The sequence below is a fragment of the Mustela erminea genome, chromosome 7 (genome assembly GCF_009829155.1).
Source record: "Mustela erminea isolate mMusErm1 chromosome 7, mMusErm1.Pri, whole genome shotgun sequence".
Classification (NCBI taxonomy): domain Eukaryota; kingdom Metazoa; phylum Chordata; class Mammalia; order Carnivora; family Mustelidae; genus Mustela; species Mustela erminea.
The window spans coordinates 126,213,297-126,232,588 of record NC_045620.1 but is presented as its reverse complement, the minus strand read 5'-3'; the positions used below and the strand labels follow the sequence as shown (position 1 = coordinate 126,232,588).

At 56.0% G+C, this 19,292-nt stretch overlaps 1 protein-coding gene across 1 annotated transcript; it reads left to right on the top strand.

The window, feature by feature from the left end:
- Positions 1-779: 779 nt before the first annotated feature.
- On the top strand, positions 780-12,986 carry GDF7 (growth differentiation factor 7). Its single transcript, XM_032353207.1, has 2 exons — positions 780-1,235; positions 4,031-12,986. The coding sequence occupies exons 1-2, from the start codon at positions 836-838 to the stop codon at positions 5,002-5,004; spliced, it is 1,374 nt and encodes a 457-aa protein (XP_032209098.1). The 5' UTR covers positions 780-835; the 3' UTR covers positions 5,005-12,986.
- Positions 12,987-19,292: the final 6,306 nt, after the last annotated feature.

The window sequence follows — 19,292 nt, the reverse complement described above, 5'->3', positions numbered from 1 at the left end:
TTCCCGCGCTCCTTTGAGATCTTGCTCCAGCTTAAGCACAAGTTCTCCGTCCAAACCCTGGCTTTCCGACTGTCGGTCCACGTCCATCTGTCTTTCCGGCCTGCCCTTCCAGCCACTAGCCCTCTTTTCCCTCCGGGTCCCCTCCCCTGCTCCGATCGCGCGCTCCCGTATTCGGAGGCTGTGGCAGGCTGGGCAACCTTCCAACCGGAGACGAAAAACGCGCCTTTGTGGCAGCCCTGAGCGCCCCTGTGGCCTCTTTACGCCCTATGGCCTCGCTGTGCGTCCTGGCCCGGAGGTCCCGGCAGTGACCGGCGGGGCCGCGCCCTTCCACGACCCCACCTCTGGCGTCTCGGGCACTCAGAGAACCGGAGCGGGCAGGGGGCGGGTGCAGCTGCTTCGCAGGGGAGTGGGCACGAAGCTGGGCGGGTGCGCGCGATGCCTCGGAGCCCCTAACTCGGGAGAGCGCGTTTGGCTGGGGCGCGGGCGGCGGGAGTCGCACCGCCGCGGGGAGGTGAGGCGGGGCCTCGGGTCGTGGCGGGAGCCTCGGGCGGGTAGCACTTGCTAGACGAGAGTGGGGCGAAGCGCCGTGGCGCGGGGAGGAGGCTCCTGTCCCGGACTCTGCGTTAGGCCGGAGCCGGGGGCGCGGCGCTGCCACTCCAGTGTTCAGCAGGGGGCGCTGCTCCGGGCGTTGGGCGGGGGTGGGGTGGGAGAAGAGGGGGGGCCGCGACTTGCTGCGCACACTTCCCCCATTATTAAACACTATGTTCAAAAGGCGCCGGGGGACTTCCCGGAGCCACGGAGCCCGCGCCGCCGGCCCGCCTGGCCCACGGAGCCCATGGACCTGAGCGCAGCCGCCGCGCTGTGCCTCTGGCTGCTGAGCGCCTGCCGCCCCCGCGACGGGCTCGAAGCGGCCGCCGTGCTGCGAGCGGCGGGGGCAGGGCCGGTCGGGAGTCCGGGGGGCGGCGGCGGCGGCGGCGGCGGCGGACGGACCCTCGCCCCGGCTGCGGGTGTCTCCGCTGCCCCGGCCGCCGCAGCTCCCGGAGCCCGCGCTGGGCGCCGGGCCGCCGGCTCCGGCTTCAGGAACGGCTCGGTGGTGCCGCACCAGTTCATGATGTCGCTTTACCGGAACCTGGCCGGGAGGGCTCCGGCCGGGGCGGCCGCCGCCTCCACCTCGGGCTCTGGCCGCCACGGCCGCGCGGACACCATCACCGGCTTCGCAGACCAGGCGAACCAAGGTACTGACGCCTCTACTGCGCCCGTCCGTCCTGCCAGCTCCTAGGCGGAGGCCACCGCCGGAGCCGAGCCCCAGCTCCAGACCCTTCGGGGCGCGGCCCCCTCACGTCCTAGCCTCAGGTGGTGGAAACTCCGCCGAGGCCCACGCACCCGAACCCGCTGGACTGTGGCGAGAGGCACGGCAAGCTCTCAGGGCTTGGGCCCCAGAGGGCTGAGCTAGTCCCTCCGCCGGATTGTCCTGGCCCTGCCGGCCGGCGGGTCCCCTCGAGGAGGCAGGATCCGAAGCAAGAAGGGGCCTGGGCCGAGAGGGACGGCGCCGTGATGGTGGTGGCGGCGGCAGCGGCTTTCAGTGCAGCCAACTCTGCAGCTTCTAGTCTCCTGGGGCCGCACAAATTGGGGGGGAACTCAGGGGAATAAGGGAAGGAGGAAGGCTAAGTACATGACCCCGGAGAGGCTGGTGGCATCACCAGGTACACAGAGGTCATCTCTGGGCAGGATCTGTCAAGGGGGAGGTGCATGGCTATGGTGGCCTGTGCCCTGTGCTGGGCCGCTGGGACAGCCAGAGGTGGAGGACGCCACCAGCCCTGTGAGGTGGAGAGGACGGAGCCCCAGCCGGAAGCCAGGCCTGGCCGGGAGCAAGCACCCCACCTTACTCTGCCCTGGGTCCTTCAAAGGTAGGACATGGGTATGACTGTGGTGGTTGCTGTGCATCATCTGGATTTTATTAATCTCTATTGAAGTCATTAAAGCAGACAGATAGGGAAAATTTAACTAATTTCAGGCGGAAATGCAAGTAATGTTGGCCTTAATTCTATCCAGCCAGAGACCCAGCATAGAAGGCAGGAGGGGAAAAAAGGGGACTAGGGCTGGAAAGGAAGTAGCAGACAGGCCCACACTGCACACCCTAACCTGGGAAGGCAGGTGGAGGTGGTGCAGTAACCGATCACACATCTCCTCCAACACACACACACAGGCGTCTACACACAGAGACGGCTTTATTTTGGGTGCCGGATATCTTGGGCCCAGATGGCTCTACAGTGCAGTGCGAACTCTCAGGCATTCTCTGAAGGCCTGGTGTGCCCCCAGGACTGGATGCCGCAGTACCCCTACAAAGCTGGAGCCCTGGTATACAGGGCCACAGAAGGCCCCAGCCCTGAGGCTGCCTTATGAGCCCCCAGGGATACAGGACAAATGGGTGTGCAGGACACTGAGTGGGCAGAGGCACTAGTTGCTTTCTTAGATACAGTTAGGCCGACCCTTAGCCTCAGCCTGAGCTCAGTCTTTTCTTGACTGGCAAGGCTCTGAGGGCATCCCTCTTTCCTCCTTCTGGAAGGAGGGGATGCAGCAGCTGCACCTTGTAAAGGGGGGAGGGGAGATGCTGCAGGGGAGGCTCAGGAAAAGTGTTCCAGGGAGCCTTGGGGGAAAGCAGTGGCAGTGAAGCCGATGCACTTGCCCAGGACTTTGTGCCTCCCTCCCTCTCCACTCTGAGGTTCAACTTGGAGCAGGGCTACTTGAGGTCCCCAGAAGCCACCGGCAGAGCCCAGACTTCAGAGCTCCGGAGGCGAGGGCCCCGCAGCAGTGGTCGGTGAGCAGATCTCCAGTGGTGGGGGCAGTCTGCACAGTCTCTCCGAGTTTGGGGCAAAATGAAACCATATGACCTTCTTCAAAGGGAGCTCCTTATCTGCTGCTCCGTGGAATTTCAACTTTTTTTTTTTCCTGAGCCCAAAAAAGAAAAAAAGTGCCCAAGACCGAAATAAAACCCCCAAACTCAGAGATAAGTCATAACGGAGGGAAAGAATATGTTTGCGAAGGCATCGGTGGGTCCTGGAGGCAAGACCTCCTGGAGCAGCTGCCCTCACTGCAGCGAGGAAGGCAGTCCTGGGATGCCCCAGACCCTTGGGAGAGGGATCCTAGACTCCTTTGCCACCTTGCCTCCTCCATCGGAGGTCGTGGAAAGCCGGGAGAAGCTAAGCCAGGGCTGCTCCCATCTCGAGCAGCCGCGCTCCCTGGTGGGAGCCCTTGGGCCGAGCCCGCCGCTCCCTATGTGGGCCTTAGTTCCCCTTCAGCATAGCCAGGAAGCTGGATGCGCTAGACAGTCCGCAGCTCCGCTGTGTCCTTCCCCTCCGGACGACTTCCATGCAAGGCCCAGCCCGCACGGGCGATCGTGGCCGGCAGGAGTGTCCAGGCTGGGCTGGGGAAGCGAGGTAGCGCAAGGAGCAGAGCTGTCAGGGGACCCGAATTTTCCGTTTTCGCACAGCCGGGACTTCCGGGCTGTCCTGGGGCATCAGCGGGGCAATAAAGAGCAGTCCCAGAACAGCGCGGGGCCTCGGCCCGGCCTCCGGGCCTTGGAAGGGGCGCAGGGCTTCTGATGCGCCCACTCGGCCTTCTTTCGGCCACCCGCCCGAAAAGTCTGGCTTCCGATCTAGGCCCGGTAAACCTGAGGCTCTGGGTCAGGCAGCGGACCTGTAGTTGCATCGGGTGTAGGGGTGTGGTTCCCTCCCCGGGCTTGGCGATAAGCGGTAAGTGAAGGCTCCTGGGTTGTCGCGGTGCCAGAACTTTGGCTCGATGAACCGAAGCCCCGGTCCCGATAATCGATAGTCAGGGCGAAGGCTCCCTTTATTCTGGGCCAGGCTGGCAGCTTTCTGACTGGGCCGAGACTGGGCGGCCGGCGCCGTCTCCGGCGGGCTCGCTCCCGCATCCCGGGCAGTGGGCTATGGTGCACTTCGGAGGCCCGGAGTGCGGGCTTCGCTCTCGACTCTCACCGCGCTCTCTTTCTGTCTCTGCCCGACTCCTGCAGACGAATCGCCAGCCGAGACCGGCCAAAGCTTCCTGTTCGACGTATCCAGCCTTCCCGACACCGACGAGGTGGTGGGAGCCGAGCTGCGCGTCCTGCGCCACGAGTCCCCGGAGCTGGGCCCTGGCGGCGCCACTCCCCCGCCGCTGCTGTTGCTGCTGTCTACCTGCCCCGGGGCCGCCCGAGCGCCCCGCCTGCTGCACTCGCGGGCCGCCGAGCCCTTGGCCGTAGCGCGCTGGGAGGTGTTCGACGTGGCAGACGCCGTGCGGCGCCACCGCCAGGAGCCGCGTGCCACCCGTGCGTTCTGTCTCTTGCTGCGCTCAGTGGCCGGTCCCTCGCAGGGCCCGCTGGCACTGCGGCTGCTGGGCTTCGGTTCACGGGACAGGGGCCGCGCAGCGGCGGAAGAGCGCGCTCTGCTTGTCGTCTCCTCCCGCACGCAGAGGAAGGGGAGCCTATTCCGGGAGATCCGCGCCCAGGCCCGCGCGCTCGGGGCCGCGCTGGCAGCGGAGCCAGCGGAGCAGCCTCTTGACCCGGGACCCGGCACTGGGTCGCCCACGGCGGTCATCGGCGGTCGCAGGCGGCGACGGACGGCGCTGGCCGGGGCGCGAGCGGCGCAGGGCAGCGGCGGGGGTGCGGGTCGGGGCCACGGGCGAAGGGGTCGGAGCCGCTGTAGCCGCAGGCCGCTGCACGTGGACTTCAAGGAGCTGGGCTGGGACGACTGGATCATCGCGCCGCTGGACTACGAGGCGTACCACTGCGAGGGCGTTTGCGACTTCCCGCTGCGCTCACACCTTGAGCCCACCAACCACGCCATCATTCAGACGCTGCTCAACTCCATGGCTCCCGACGCGGCGCCGGCCTCCTGCTGCGTGCCCGCGCGCCTCAGCCCTATCAGCATCCTCTACATCGACGCGGCCAACAACGTGGTCTACAAGCAGTACGAGGACATGGTGGTGGAGGCGTGCGGCTGCAGGTAGCCTGCGGGCCAGGCCCGGCCAGGGAGGGGGCAGCCGCGCCACCGAGGACCCCCTGCTGCGGTCGGGGTCCGTCGCCAAGCGTGGGTGCGCATCAGACTCTGGCCCCGCGCCCGCACAATGGAGGGGGAGCGCGCGTTCACACTCACACCCACACACTCGTTCACTCATGCACACATTTATCTTGGGCAGCACCAAAGCCCTGGGAAGAGACGACCTGACCCTGCCAAGCCGAATGCGTACTCAGCAAAGGCACCATCGCATCCGCTATCCCCTTTCGGAGGGAGGATGGTGTTTGTGTTAATGTTACAGTAACAGGCCCTAAATGTGGGTAGAAATGAGTTAGGGAATTGGGGGTTCTAGAATGGGTGAATTAATGGGAGTACGGGAGTAGGTTTAATCTCACCCCTTTTTGTTTGTGGCTGAGTGTGGGGGAACTTTGGACTGGGTGGCTGGGTGCTTGGTGTTGCACCTAGGACAGTCAGAACGGTTGTCATGCCCTTTCTGAAGGTTTTGTGTTGCAGGGAGGTCATTTACTCTGGGAAGGAACCGGTGCAAAAGGCATGTTTTTTCTTTAATTGAAAAACTCTAACAGGCGCCTTGGGTTTTGAAAGGGAACATTTGTCCAAAAGAATTCATGGTGGAACTACCCAGATCCTTGCAAAGGTCAGCACTACCCTTTTAAAAAAAAATCAGTTCCAATTGGGAATGATCTAGAATGTGGAAAGAAATGTTTGTCTTTTAGGGGAAAGTGAAGTGGAGGGGAGGTTATAAACTGCCAGTCTGAACCGATACAAACTTAGGGGTGGGATGGTATGTGCCAGGTTCTGAAGCTCCTAGGCTGGGCAGCTCAGTGTGTAGGGGTGCCTTGGGGGGTGCTGAGGAGGAGGCTTAGTGCAGTGGCTGTGAATGGGGAAAGGCAGGCAGCCGTGCTTTTCCTAGAGACCCGCCAGGAGGTTTTGCTAAGGAGCTGGGAAAGAGGCTCTTAGGGCTTGGAAAGAGGCGGGGGAGGCGTCCTGGGGCAGGCTTCCGCGGAAGACTCAGGCTTTTCTGCCAGGTAGGCGCAACCCTCTCCAAATGGTGTACTCAGAATGGGCCAACATGTGCTTGCGTTTAGCTATCAAGTCTGTGTTGGCTTTTACACGCTTTCGCTGTGTTGTTGCTGTAGGTTTTGGCAGTGTGATAGTAACGGGAAGTGAAGCTACACAAAAGTGCTTTTGTGAGATTTCAGCTCCGCACAACCCAGTGGTTCAGAGCAGGAGGAAACCCCCCGCCCCCCAACTTCTGCAGCAGTAGAGGGGCATTAGGGCTTGGCTGTGGCCCCTTGAGAAGGGCGGGGCCTTTGCGCAGTGGGGGAGGACAGAGGTGGAAGCGTCTCCCCCAGTCCTGTCTTTGTCTCATTGATGGTACAACTACCTGTCCTTGCACAGGGAAGCTAGAACACGACAGGCTACATTGTTTTATTTGGTTCATCTCTACTTGGGAGTCCTTTGTGGCCTTGTGTGAGTGGTTGACACAGGGAGAAGAAACAATTTGGATTCCACCTGTCTGGGACTCTGAGGACTTCTATGAAAACCCCTGCATGTCCCCACCCCGTCCTCCTCTTGAAGGTTGTGTGGTCTGTTGCCTTTGGGGTCCGTTTTACCCTTGTCTTGGATGCTACTGTCCAGATGAGTCATACGAATTTTAATTCTCAGTGATCAAACATTCAAGAGAGAGGAATACTAAACATTTAGATATAGCTAATTTATTTAAGGGCCCCACCTGAGTCCGTGCTATCCTATAAAATTCCCCCAGAGGAAAAGAAAATACATTTACAATGTGAATTTATATGCTGTGGTTATCTGAGTCGCTATAAATAATGAGAAAGGAAAGTCTCTTTAGGTCAAAACACGCAAACAAAATTTCTGAGGTGGCAGCTATGGTACGCTTCCTCCCAGTTTCAGTGACCGGTGGTCCATTTACATTTATGGATTTTGCCAGAGAAGCTTCACATTCCTAAACTGTAATAATTGCATGGCGATTGCTCTGTCATTGCAAAGAACAAAAAAGAATGACACTAAAATATTAAAGGTTGTAGTATTTGAAGTTTTAGAAAGGGAGTTAATGAAAAAACTAGCTATACTTTGAAGAAATTCTAGGTTATTTAATATCTTGGACAAAAGGAAACATTCTGATTCTTTTTTAGCGACTGGGAAAAACAAGGTTTTTGAGAGGACCTGTTTTGATTTAGCCTGAGCTTTTTGTGGCAGGAAAAATATGTCCATTTTCACTGTTTTTTTTTTTTTCTTTTCCTTCTTCCCCTGATGACCTCTTTCTACCAAGATGTGTTGTAAGTGGTGTAGGAAGTAGGGGTCTTCCTGCATCTGGAGTCCTGCCTGCATGTTGGGGGGGGATGTCCTTGGGCAGTGACAGTTCCTCTGATGATCTCGGATTCCCTCAGTGTGTCCTTGGTGACTGACTAGAAGTGATGTCTCCAGGAACTGCTCTGGAGCTGCCTGTCACCCTCCAGGGACCACCTGTGCCTGCCACCACTCTGCTCCGGCTTCTGGCATCTCAAAGTTAAAAGTAGGTGAATGGAGAAGATGTGTAACACTTTGCAGAAATGACAGAAGGGCCACCACATGTAGAGGCAGACGTGTTTTTGCTGCTATGATGTGGTCTGAGCTGCTTTGCCATGATTTGGAGAAGGATTCTGCTGGCACGGTCGGCCCTCCACTGGCTGTATCTTCTAGGCAAGGGGGTGCGGGGCTGAGTCCCTCAGCTAGAAGCCCCAGTCCCCACCCATGGGAGAGCTGTCTGCTCGCAAGCAGGGATTCAATGTGTCAGCACTGTGGGCGAAAGCAGTGCCCCCTTCCCAACTCAGGTTCCCCTGGGTCTGGGGCCACCACAGAATTCTTCCTCAAGACCCGCGAATTTTCCATTCTGTTGGGGGAGACGCGCGCTTCTAGTTGAGACCATATGAACCGCTCCTTCCTGATAGAGAATAGGGTGGGCGTCCCTGCTTGGGGAGCACAGGGCAGGCCAGCTGGAGCCCACGTGGGTTGGCGCTGGGTCTGCTAAACACAAAGACAGTCCGGTCACTGCGGCTGGAACCAGGCTTCTGTATCGGGGGAGACATTTCCAGTGGCGGACACCTGCAGCCACTGATGCCCAAAGGCTCGCCTTGAATTCTGGCTTTCCAAGCAGCAGGGTCGGGTTCTCCCGAGAGGGTGGCAGGCTCTGTTGTCTCAGCTGGAGCTCTGCCCATTCCTCATGCACAGACTCCCCTTCAGCCTAGTTTTCCACCATTTTGGTACCACCGTGGCGTGGGGGAAGAGAGGAGCTGTGGATTGTGTGATGTCCAGTCAAATCCGCCAAGCCCAGAGCAGTGACTGCTCCCTGACAGTCTCCTGGAAGTGTCAGCGGGAGTGGGGACCTCACTGTCAGTGCTAAAGGGAGTACGGACCACCCTGTGGCTGTAATCAGAGCGTAACTCAAATCCTACAAGTCATTTATCCTGTTTGTAATTTTATTGAAACTCGTAGCAGAAAATAACCTGGGACTGTAGACCGATTCTCTTCTTAAAGCGGGGAGGAAAATTGAATTCTTTCCAGGAGGAGCTTGTGCACAGAAAAAGGCAGACTCTCGCTTTGCTCGAATCTAGTGTCCAGCAAATGGGGTGAGAGGAAGAAGCAGAGCTACAGCCATCTGTGGGACACAGACATCATGGGGGGCCTCGCCGATCCCCTGAGAGCATGTCGGTGGGGTTGGAGAAGCCTCCCCAGGCTCAGAAAGCAGGGCTCTCAGTGGTCCTGAGCCAGGAAGCCCCAAGCAGGTGCCCAGTGGGCTGGGAGGACCGAGGGTCTGGAAAGCAGCCTTCTGTCATTGGCAGGGAAAGACCTGAGTGGTCCCCTCCAGTGTCTGGATTGGGAAGGGAAGAGAGACAGCTGACAAGCGAGCCCGGCAGTTGCAAGATGTTGGGAGTGAGAAGGGAGGGAACTAGCTCCCTCTGAGGCGGGTCTGAGCAGCACTGGTGTGTCTGGGGATTCTGCGTACCCCGGAGGGGACCACTCCACGCTGTGGCCTGCTGCCCGCCTGCTGCGGGGTCACTTGGGGGCTAGAGCTCCGCCTCCTGAGAGGTCTGGGACAGTGGTGGGCGGCCACCTCTGTACCCAGGGCTTCCATTTTTGTTCCTGTAAAACGAGAAGCTCTCCAGTCCCATAGTTCTAGGGTTCTAGTTGGTCCAAAAGCGCACTGACATAGTTTAAAGGCAGAGCAGATGTGGCTGTTCCTGGAAAGTGTCCCTTCCCCACCCTAGAGGCACTTCTCACAAGTATCACAGCTCCTGCCTAGTGTACGGGTGTGTGTCGATTACATTCCTGGTCTCTTTTGGTGCCTCATAGATGTGCCTTTGATTTCAACCTGGGTCACGGCAGGTGCAGGGGAAGCCAAGATCTCAGGGGTAGGGCTCAGCTCACCAAAGCCATGATCTTTCCTGTGTTCCAAGTGAGGAGCTCCACCAACCTGGCTGGAGCTCCCCCAGGCTCACATGGTGGGGGTGGGGGTGGGGTAGAATGTTCTGGACCAAATCCTGGGATGGCTGCCACCTGCTGCTGGTGCCTCTGTAGGAGCAGCGGGAGCAAGCAAGCCCTGGTCCTATTGGGAGCCTGGCAGAGATCTGGGACTGTCCCAGAGTCCCCACACCAGGCAAGCAGGGCTGTGTAAGGGGGGACAGGCCCCAGCAGGTGGCCACGGTTCCCCAAACCCCCTTCCTGCTAAACCCATGTCTGGTCCTTCTTGCTGGAGGAGCGACCCAGGGCTGGCCACCATAAGAGCTGCTGCTTCTCACCATTTTGTGAAAAATGGTGGTAGAGTTTAACATTAAGGAACAGGAGGCATCGAAAAGAGGTTATTTCTAATTTTCAGGCAGCTCTGTCCTTTACGCGTAGAGCCCTCTGGCCGTTTAGGCTGGAGCAAGCTTCTTCTTCTTTTTGTGTCATTTCTGGATTTTTCGTCTGTTAAATAGTTACATCCCAATGGGGCTGAAGGTGAGAAAAAGCCTGCTCTTGTCAGGAAGGCCACACGTCCCTTATGTGGAGTCACCTGTCCACGCGGCAGCTGTAGGAAGAGGGCGGGAAGTTGGCTTAGTAAATCAGTGGGGGCAACTGAGGGCTTGATGCGTGCCGAGAGGGCTCTGGTTATTGTTCAGGGGTATCTCATGAGGCGTGAGCACAGGGCATCACCAGAGCCGGGCTTCTTCTTCCCCTACCCCAGAGCTGCCAGCACGGGGGCCATGCCTGAAACCGGCCGGGGACTTGGCTGAGTTGGGGGGTACTTCACGTGGCCACCGCCCGTTCCGCCGCCGAGCAACCCAGGGAAGGGTGGAGTCAGAGTGTGAGGTCACAAGGAAAGCTGGTCCGTGTTTCTAGTTGTGCTTAGAGTTGTTGAAAAGTGCAAGCGCGCCCCCTGAGCGGCACGACTGGTGGGCGATGGTCTGCTTGCTCCTGCCCGTGCCTGTCTCCGGGGAGCAGTCCTCAGGCCCCTCCGGCAGGGGTGGGTGTGCGTGTGTGCAGAGGAAGGGGCTGGTGTCTCCCGCTTCACATGTCCTGACATTGGCGAGAGGGCTGCCGTGTGCACGGAGACTTCTGCAAAGGGGTGTTTCTGTAGTCAGGTGAGTCTGTGGGCAGGACCGCTTTGCAATGCTGGCCTAGAAGACACTTTCTCCCCCAAGGTTAGAAGCTCTTCATTCCAGATGGGCCCACGAGGTCAGAGCTCTAGTGCGGACACTCTCCTTTTTCTAAGTCAGTGGTAGGAAGCTGAAACAAGTTGTTTAGAAAAACAAGGACAAGCTTCTGATGGTCGTGTCCTAGGCACCTTGCGGCTGGGTAGCACAGCCCTTCCAGGAGGTGGCCAGCTGCTTGGTTTCTGCATTTCTATTCTCTTCCACCATCTTTCGAGCTGTTGGTGAACAGGAGCGTGGTGCGGGGGCAGCTGATTGGGCCGTGCAGGAGGGGGACTGGTCTTCTTTGCAAAAATCCTCTCCGCGCTGCTCCGTCTGACCCGCCGGCCATGGCAGTGACCACACCCAGCTCCTGTGACGGGAGCCGAGGGCTGGGGTGAGATGCCTGTGCTGAGCCCACATCCTGCTCAGACACTTGGCGGCAGGAATCTAGAACCTTGTCTGAAGCTTCTGGGGCTGAGGGGTGTCTGTGTGGTTGACAGAAACCAGAGGCCCTGTAAGGCTTATTCATCAGAGTGTTGCTGAACTGGCGGGGACCCCAAACCCATCTGGGGCACCCAGGCTAAACGGCCCCTGAGGGCCCCCCACCCCGGGCTGCAGCACGGGAGGGGGCTTGGTGGCCCGGTGGCTGGGTACACAACCCGCGGCTCTCTTACCCAACAAGCCAGGCCTGTCGCACACCGCACTTGTGGGCAGCCCTTGCCTGCACTCGTCAGCCGAGCGAGTCTGAAAGGCAAGTCTGACAATGTGCAGGGGAAGCCTTCCCCGGTCTGCGTGTTTCTGTCCGAGTGGCTGGAGGCTGCCGGGGGCAGAAGATGACACATGCATCCGAGGAGTCCTGAGGCTTCCCCCTGGGCTCCCGACAGCAGCAGCGCGCCTTGGGATGAGCAGCCTGGCTGGAGGGCTCCGTGCACCCGCAAGGAGGGCTTCTTTTTCTCTACAATTTAGATTTCCAGGTCAGGGCCTATCAGAGTCCGAGGAAAGCCAGCCATGCAGCATGCTGTTTAGAAAATGATGATACATGTTCAGGGAGAAAGCAAGAATGTATTTCCTGGCTGGGAAATCCTGGAGGGTTCCAAGCCAGGCAACAGACACTCTGGAAAGCGGAGCTTTCAGAGAGCTCCTCTGGCTGTCTCCACCTCGGATAAGTCACAGTCCGAACATAAGCTTCCTTACGGTAACTGCTGTTCTGTTGTCATGGTGGTTGTTTGGGTTTTTGTTTTTTTTTTTTTTTTTTTTTTTGTAGTCCACTGTTTACGGTAGTGTAAACAGCTTCTGTGTTTTCTGTGACAAAGAATCATAACTGAGACACTTTAGGTCTTTCAGCTGGAAGCATTTTGCCCCCCAAAAGTTAATGCATTTTTTTTTTTTTAAAACAAGGATTAGCATGCTGACTTCAGTTTGCCATTCAGTGGGTGAGAATAGAGGATTCTGAACAGTTTGGAAAACTTTAAAATATATATATATATGTATGTATATATCAAGAGGTTGCTGCTGAACCCGGGCACCTGGCTCGCAGCGTGCCTCTGTCTGTGTGGGCAGCAGCACCTGACACGACAGGTGCCCTGCCTCTTAGCCAGCACCTGGACTCTGCCGCCAGTACTGTGGTTCTGAGGAAACGGGCAAAACTCGAAGTGACAGGAGCGCCCTCACAGCTCAATACGCACACTCCCTCCGCAGCTGAAGACAGGATGTATTATTGGTGGGGGGGGGGTGCGAAGTCCCTTTCATTTTGCAAGGATATCCACTATTTCTCGGCTCGCCTCAGGAGAAAGATGGGGAAAGTGGTGAGAATTGTAAACTCACTGAATGCAAGCTGGAATGTCTTCCTGCTCTGGTTTGGCCAGAGCAGGGCTCCGAGGCTGGGAGGCTCCGAGACCCGGCCATCTCCCCCTGCTCCTCTGGGCGGCTGCGGCAGCAGGAGCTCATGTTGTGAACGCTGCCCTCGCCCAGGCCGGCTGGCAGGGAGCTCGAGGTCAGGCACAAACCCACTGTGTATACGTATTCTCAAGTTTAAATAGATTGTACATATCGGAATGTAAATGAACTGTAAAACAGCAATCTCTATTTTTCTCGACAGTTATACAGCAGTATATAAATTTCTTAAACATGCTCTTGTATGCTCTTCCTTAACCATTTTAATATTTTGTACAGACAAGTTGATTAAATATTTTATCAGTGGAGCTGCTGGTGGTTGGTCTTCAGAGAACTGTGTTTTGCCTTGTTATTCCGCCGTTCTCGGGAGCTCTGCTTCCCCTGCTCCGTACTTCGGGCGTTAGGACAACTCCGGGCCTGTCGGACGTCGTGCCCACTGTTCTCCCTTGAAACAGAGCAGGCTCTCATGTGCCTTGATTCTTTGTCACTGGTGTGGCTCTGTGGGACACAGCGCGGCCCGCACCGCGTGAAGCCACTGCATGGGAAGGTACCCAAGCTTGGGCTCGGGGGTGAAGAGGTAGACACGCCGCAGGAAGCATTTTCTCTTTGGAGGTTGGGCGCCGCCATGTGTCGCAGGTGAGCGTTGACAAGGCAGGCACAGTCCCAGTGGAAAGGTTTTGCTCTATACACAGCAGGCCCCTGCAGGATCTGTCTCACTGCAGGAAGCCCGAGCGCCCCCATTCTGAGGCTGCACAGGGAGGCCTCCACAACCACAACCATAGTAATGCCCAGCTGTGGCAGCTTCCTCTGCAAGGCCAGGTATGTATTTTAGGGAAACCAACAAATTCTGACAGCACATCCGGCCGCTTTTTCTCAGTACTGTTCAGACGAGTAGGAAGATCTGTGCTCTGTGGCACCAGCCGGCATCCTTCAGTACCTGGGCAGGAGAGGACCAGTCACTCATGACTTTGCCCTACAACACAGGAAGGAGAAAGCTATTTTATCTGTTCCTTGTATACTTCTGGGAGAGGATTAGTGATAGAGCAGCCATATGGGGAAGGTGACAGGGCCTTGCTTTCAGGAATGGCTTGTTACCGGAATTACCTCTTCTGGGATAGGGACGTGGCCAGGGGGAGCCCCCCTTCCTGCAGGGCACACGTCCACTGGAATAGGGCTGTTCCTACCCCGGGGTTAATGCCAGTCCCCGTGGTCATGATTGTCTCTCTCTGGGGAAAGGTAGATCTCGAAAGTCTGCTCCCCTTTTGCTTCTTAATTTCATCCCTACTAAACAAGGGAGTCTTTTTCTTTGGGAGAAAATCACGTTCACCTTTCAACTAACTCACGTGGTAGGTGCATTCAAGTATAAGATCTGAGACTCTGCCGTTGAAAAGTGTGAAGTCTTATCGTGATCGTTTATACGGACCCTGCGTCGGTTCTTCGTTTTCCTATTTCTCGGTCTCCACGTGGCCTACCCCGGCATTCCCTGGTGAGGGGATACCTAGTTTGCCGATAAGGGGGAGTTATGGGGAGAGTGGAAAGTCGGGGGGGTAGCATTTAGACTTTTACCCTGTTCCCGAACACTGATGAGAACCGAGTGTCAAGGTTCTCCAGGGACGGGGTTGCCGCCTGCTGGTTGCTCTCCCTCCTGTGGGTCCTGGTGTGCCCGATCCACACTGCGTGTCCAGTGCCTGCTCGGTGCTCAGCAGCCAAGCCGGACGCGTGCCACCTGTTGCCCTGCAGAGGGCGGCGTCCCCCTCCCCCACCCAGCCCCCCGCGTGGCGGTTGTGCTCCTCCAACGCTGGGAATCCCACACTCTGTGCGGTGCGGAAGGAGGAGGGATCTGGGGAGGAACTCGTCCGTTGCAACGTGTCACCAGCGTGCAGCCCCGGACTGCGAGGCCATGGGCGTCTGCCAGTCCTAATCGCATGCAGGTGCGCGCCCTACGGCAGTGGCCAGCAGGAGGAAGCCCAGCTGTGGTGTGGAGCCGGAGCAGGGTGGATTTGCGGAGATGGGATTCTAGTCCCTCTGTGAGGAGGCAGGCCCTGCAGGTGCACCCGCACCCCTGGCTGTAATGGACGCCCAGTCAGGGGGTCACATTCTCCTCCCAGGGAAGAGGAATTTTCCCATAGACTAACCCAGCAAGGAAGTCTGTCCCAACGTAGGGAGGTCAGCACAGGCCCCATTGCCAGAATGTCTGAGGAATGCGATCCAAAATGAAAACGCTCTCTTTCCCCGGCCCGGTCTCGTGTATTGTTGCTGTAATTCCCACTTGGGGTGCTGCGCTGGGCTAGCGCTCAACAAATAACAACCACATATTTGGTAGTTGCTAAGACTCAAACTCCAGAGGCTTTCTGACCATGGAGGAATGGAAGTAACAGTTGCATTTGGAGGGGACGGGAACGGCCACAAAGTGTGGGGACTTTGCTTTCTGTAGTCCCCAGTGCCAGAAAGCCAACGTCCCGGAGTCTAGCTGGCCCGGCTGTGCTGGCTCAGCTGCGGAAAGGCTTAAGGGATAAAAGAGCTAGTCCACCTCCCATTTCCATTTACGCACTCAGTCGAGAGGGACACAGGGACACAGGGACACAGAATCCCTGAGATGTGATTCCCTTAGAGTCTGAGCAACTGAGAGAATTGTTTCTTGAGAGGTTGACTCTCAGGTATGGTAGAAACTTGTATTGATTTAGGTACAACTTCCTGAATATTCTGTGTGCCAGGCCCTATTCTATAAGCCCTGAGAGCAGAGATGACAAGACACAAGTTCCATGTCCTAGGACTCTCCTTTTAAGGGCAGGAAGGAGTTTGGTGGTGGGGGTGGGAGGAGCAGAATGGAAAAATATAATTCCAGCAGCAACTGGTAAGTACTCCAATAGAGACATGGCCAGGGGCCCCCAGGGCCAAGAGGGAGGGAGGGCGGGGCCGGAGAGGGGCTATACTAGGAGGCAGGAGCGGTTGGCCTTTAGGGCCAAGTCTGGGGGCAGGGGAGGGGAGGGGTGTGGGCACTTTGCGAGCTGGAGCAGGTGCTCCAGAGGTTTCAGAGCACAGGTGCGGTCAGAGAAGTCAGCGCCTGCAGGGCCCAGGCGGCTGCCGCAGAGAGCAGAGGGGCAGAATGTGGGACTGCAGCCTCGTTTTGACTCAGCAGGCAGGGCTTCCTCCTTGCAGTCCGCTGCCTGGTGCACCGCCCTCCCCGCCCCCGTCCCTGGCCAGCTGCTCTGTTCTCTCTTTCCTTCTTCTAAAACTATTCCTGAGTTACAAACTACCTGCTCTTCCCTGGGCCTGCTAAACTGGCGGTCGTTGGCCCTTGCATTGACTCGACTTGCTCGTCCAGCCTTCCACTCTGGCTGGGCTGCCCACTCTTGCCTCCAGGAGGCAGCACGGTGCCGTGGAAAGGGGAGGAAGCCTTGGCTCAGAGTAGAGGCTGCCTTTGAATTCCGGAGGCCTCTCAGTAGCTGTGAGATCTTGAGCCAGTCACTTACCTCTCCCCTCTGTGGTGACCTGTGGTGAGTAGGGCCACAGCCCGTGGGACCGAAAGGCTTAACTGAGACCCTTCGAAAGTGCAGGGGGAGCGGCAGCCTCTTTCTGTGGGCTCTCTCCTCTCTCCCAGACTGCCCCAGCTCTCCCTGTCTTTTCTGGCATTTGGAGCAGGTGCCTCCCCTCTCCCTTTAGGGGTTTCCGCTTCACGGAACTACAGCAATCCAGAACCTTCAGTCTGGCAGAAGAGGCCAGACATGTGTCCCACAGTGGCTCCCCCCCTGGACCAGAGCCATCACTCGCCTATCTACAGAGCAGAGGCAGGAATCCCTGCACTTTGGAAAAGGACTCCTGCAAGACAGCTTCTGTCTTAAGGCCTCAGAGAGAGATCTGTTCACAGGGCACACTTAGTTCCAGCCACTGACCCCTCTTTAAACCCCATCTCCCATGGGACGGAGCAGCCCAAGTTTGTCTTCTTCTCTCCTGCAAGAGGAGGCCAGAAACAAAGATGGTGTCTCCGGTTACTTAAGAAATGCTTGGCTTCCCGCATCTTTTCTAAATCCACCATCAGGTCCTCAACAAGGTGATGTTCCAGCATCCTGAGCTGCCCGTGGGAGGACTTCACGGCCCGAAAGCTGAGCCGGGTGAGCAACTGCCCCCTGCCCCCAGTAGGAACCAGAAATGCCAAGTCCACAAGAATCAAGTTGCATGGGTGAGACCATGTCGAGGCTGAGACATCACCGGGTCCTCTGCCGCACCGAAGGCGAGAGACTGCGGAAGTTTGCTAACCTCTTCCTTCAGGTAACATTTTACAGAGTATCCTCCATAAGCCGGACGGGATGCCAGCTGCTGTTATGCATGACCTCAATTAGCCCCATTAATGGAAAACAAAAACCCTCCCCAAATCTAACATTCTCACATCTCCCAATGAAAGCAAGTATTTTCATGGATGACAAGATGGGGGGTGGGGAGCCTCAGGGAGGCTAAGCCAAGGTAGCCTTGAAAACCCAGTAAATGACAGATCTGGGATTTGAACTCAGATCTCCACTTACTGCTTAGAAGAAGAAATTTACTTTCCGGGAAAGAAGAAAAGACAGATGCAGAAGACGGCACAGGGATTTCAAACTCATCTCAAACGTATAAAAAACTTGCAGGTACAAAGAACATTTTCTTTCCTCTCTGAACCATTAGTAAGATGATTTGATGCCTGATCACCACCAGAAACTTCAATGTGTCTTCAATACAAATAAGGACATTCTCTTCACAGTCCAACCACTGAAGTCGGACAATAAACGTTGATCTCTTACTCGCAGGTCATCTGTAGACCCCGATCGAGTCATGCAAACTGTCCCAACAATGTTTTCTTTTGTAAGAATCAAATGTTACATTAAGTTGTCATGTCTTTTTAGTCTCCTTTAATGGAATTAATTTTGGGCGCCTGGGTGGCTCAGTTGGTTAAGCATCTGACTCCTGGTTTTAGCTTAGGTGATGATCCCAGGGCTGTGGGACTGAGGCCTGTTTTGGATTTTGCCCTCTGTGGGGAGTCTGAAGATTCTCTTCCTCTGCCCCCTCCCTGACTTGCATGAGCTCTCTCTCTCAAATAAATAAATCTTTTAAAAGATAGTATGGAATTAACTTTAATATAATGTAGGGTAAAGAGAAATCAAGCCTTTGGTGGTCCTTGGCTCTCCAAGGGTTGGGTGGTGAAGTGGATGGTGAGAGGTCCCTAGCCACCTCGGACATGAGCCCAGAGGACCATGGGAGCTGCCTCTGGACATTCTCTCTGTCCTCTGGCCCAGTGCAGCCTGAGGACCTCCTGGGGGCACCGGTTCTGACTCTAGCTTAGACCCCTCACTCAGCGCTAGATAAACCCATAGAAGACAAACCTTTGACAAGGACCATTCCTGTGGCTGACTGGTACATACAGGAAGAAATGCTTCTGGAAAGTGAATTTCATCCACTGCTTACCAATTTTAATCTTTTCTTTTTTATGATGATGATGCTTAATAATGAAAATACCTATTAGAGCCAATCTGTATTGAGAAGATACTCTCAGCCAAGAATTGCACTAAATGTTTTAATTTCATCATCCCACTTAATTCTTCCAACAAAATGAGGCATGCTTTATTATTAATCCTGTCTTATTAAGTGAGGACATCGAGGCATGGAAAATTAGAGAAAGTCGCCTAAAAATCACACCGAGGATGCAGCCTCCAGAATTCTTACACCATATCATCACCTCATACAAATGCATGAGAACATTGAGTCTTTTGTTTAATTCCTAACGAAATAAAATGAACTTTAATCTCCTAAAATCAGATTCTTCTTTCCCTAGAAGAAGTACTGAGAATTTAACAGAAAGACTTTGGCCCGAGTCTAACTCGGGGGGACTGCCGGGCTTACACCCTCCTCCCTCAACACACAGATCAGGCCGGGCAGTCATAAGTGCTGGTAAAAGATTTATTTTGAAAATTCATTTGGTGATCAGATGATAAACAGAAAATGAGCCCATATCGTTTACTTTATCATTTTACTTTTTTACCATTTTTTAGGCTCGGATAAACCCAAATAAGACGCAATGTCATACACGTGGACTTGTGAAATAGGGAGTGATCTCAGTTATGCTGAAAGGAGAGCTGGAGGTCTTCTTCTCTGAGTAGGTGGGATTCCCCCACGGCTTGCTCGAGGCCTTCAAGTCAGTCCGACCGAGCATCTCCTATACACAAGGCACTTTGGAGACAGGAATCCTAAGCTTCTAACATCAGATTTCCAGAAGGCCTTCCCGCACAGAGGCTGATCAGGACTGTATGTGCAGGCCTGTGCCAATGTGTGTCTCCTGGCTTCTCTCCAGGGCCAAGAGCACTCCTTGCCTGGGGCTTGGCTCTTCCCCTCCGAGAAGTCATTTGTTCGGATGCAGAAGTCATGCTAAGGGACAGTAACTCGCTCAACACTCACCACTGGGTTGGCAGCATATCAGAGCTGAATCTTTCATTGGGGCTTTAGGCTTTGAAAGGAAGGACAACAACCTATTGTTCTTAAGGAATGATAACACCATGAGGGGTCTTCTCTAGTGGAAAACTGAATGTTTCTGATCAACTGTCAACTATCACTGCTGTCAGTGGGAATTATTGGCTCTTAGGGTCCCAGGATTGAGTGATTTTAGGGAAGGCAGAAATATTGTGGACCTACTCTAGGCTGGAGAACAAGCGTCTTCTCTACTGGACCT

Coding starts and splice junctions, on each gene's coding strand:
- GDF7 (XM_032353207.1), top strand. CDS start 836: ATGGACCTGAGCGCAGCCGCCGCGCTGTGCCTCTGGCTGCTGAGCGCC. Junction 1,236..4,030: donor CGCAGACCAGGCGAACCAAG/GTACTGACGCCT, acceptor CGACTCCTGCAG/ACGAATCGCCAGCCGAGACC.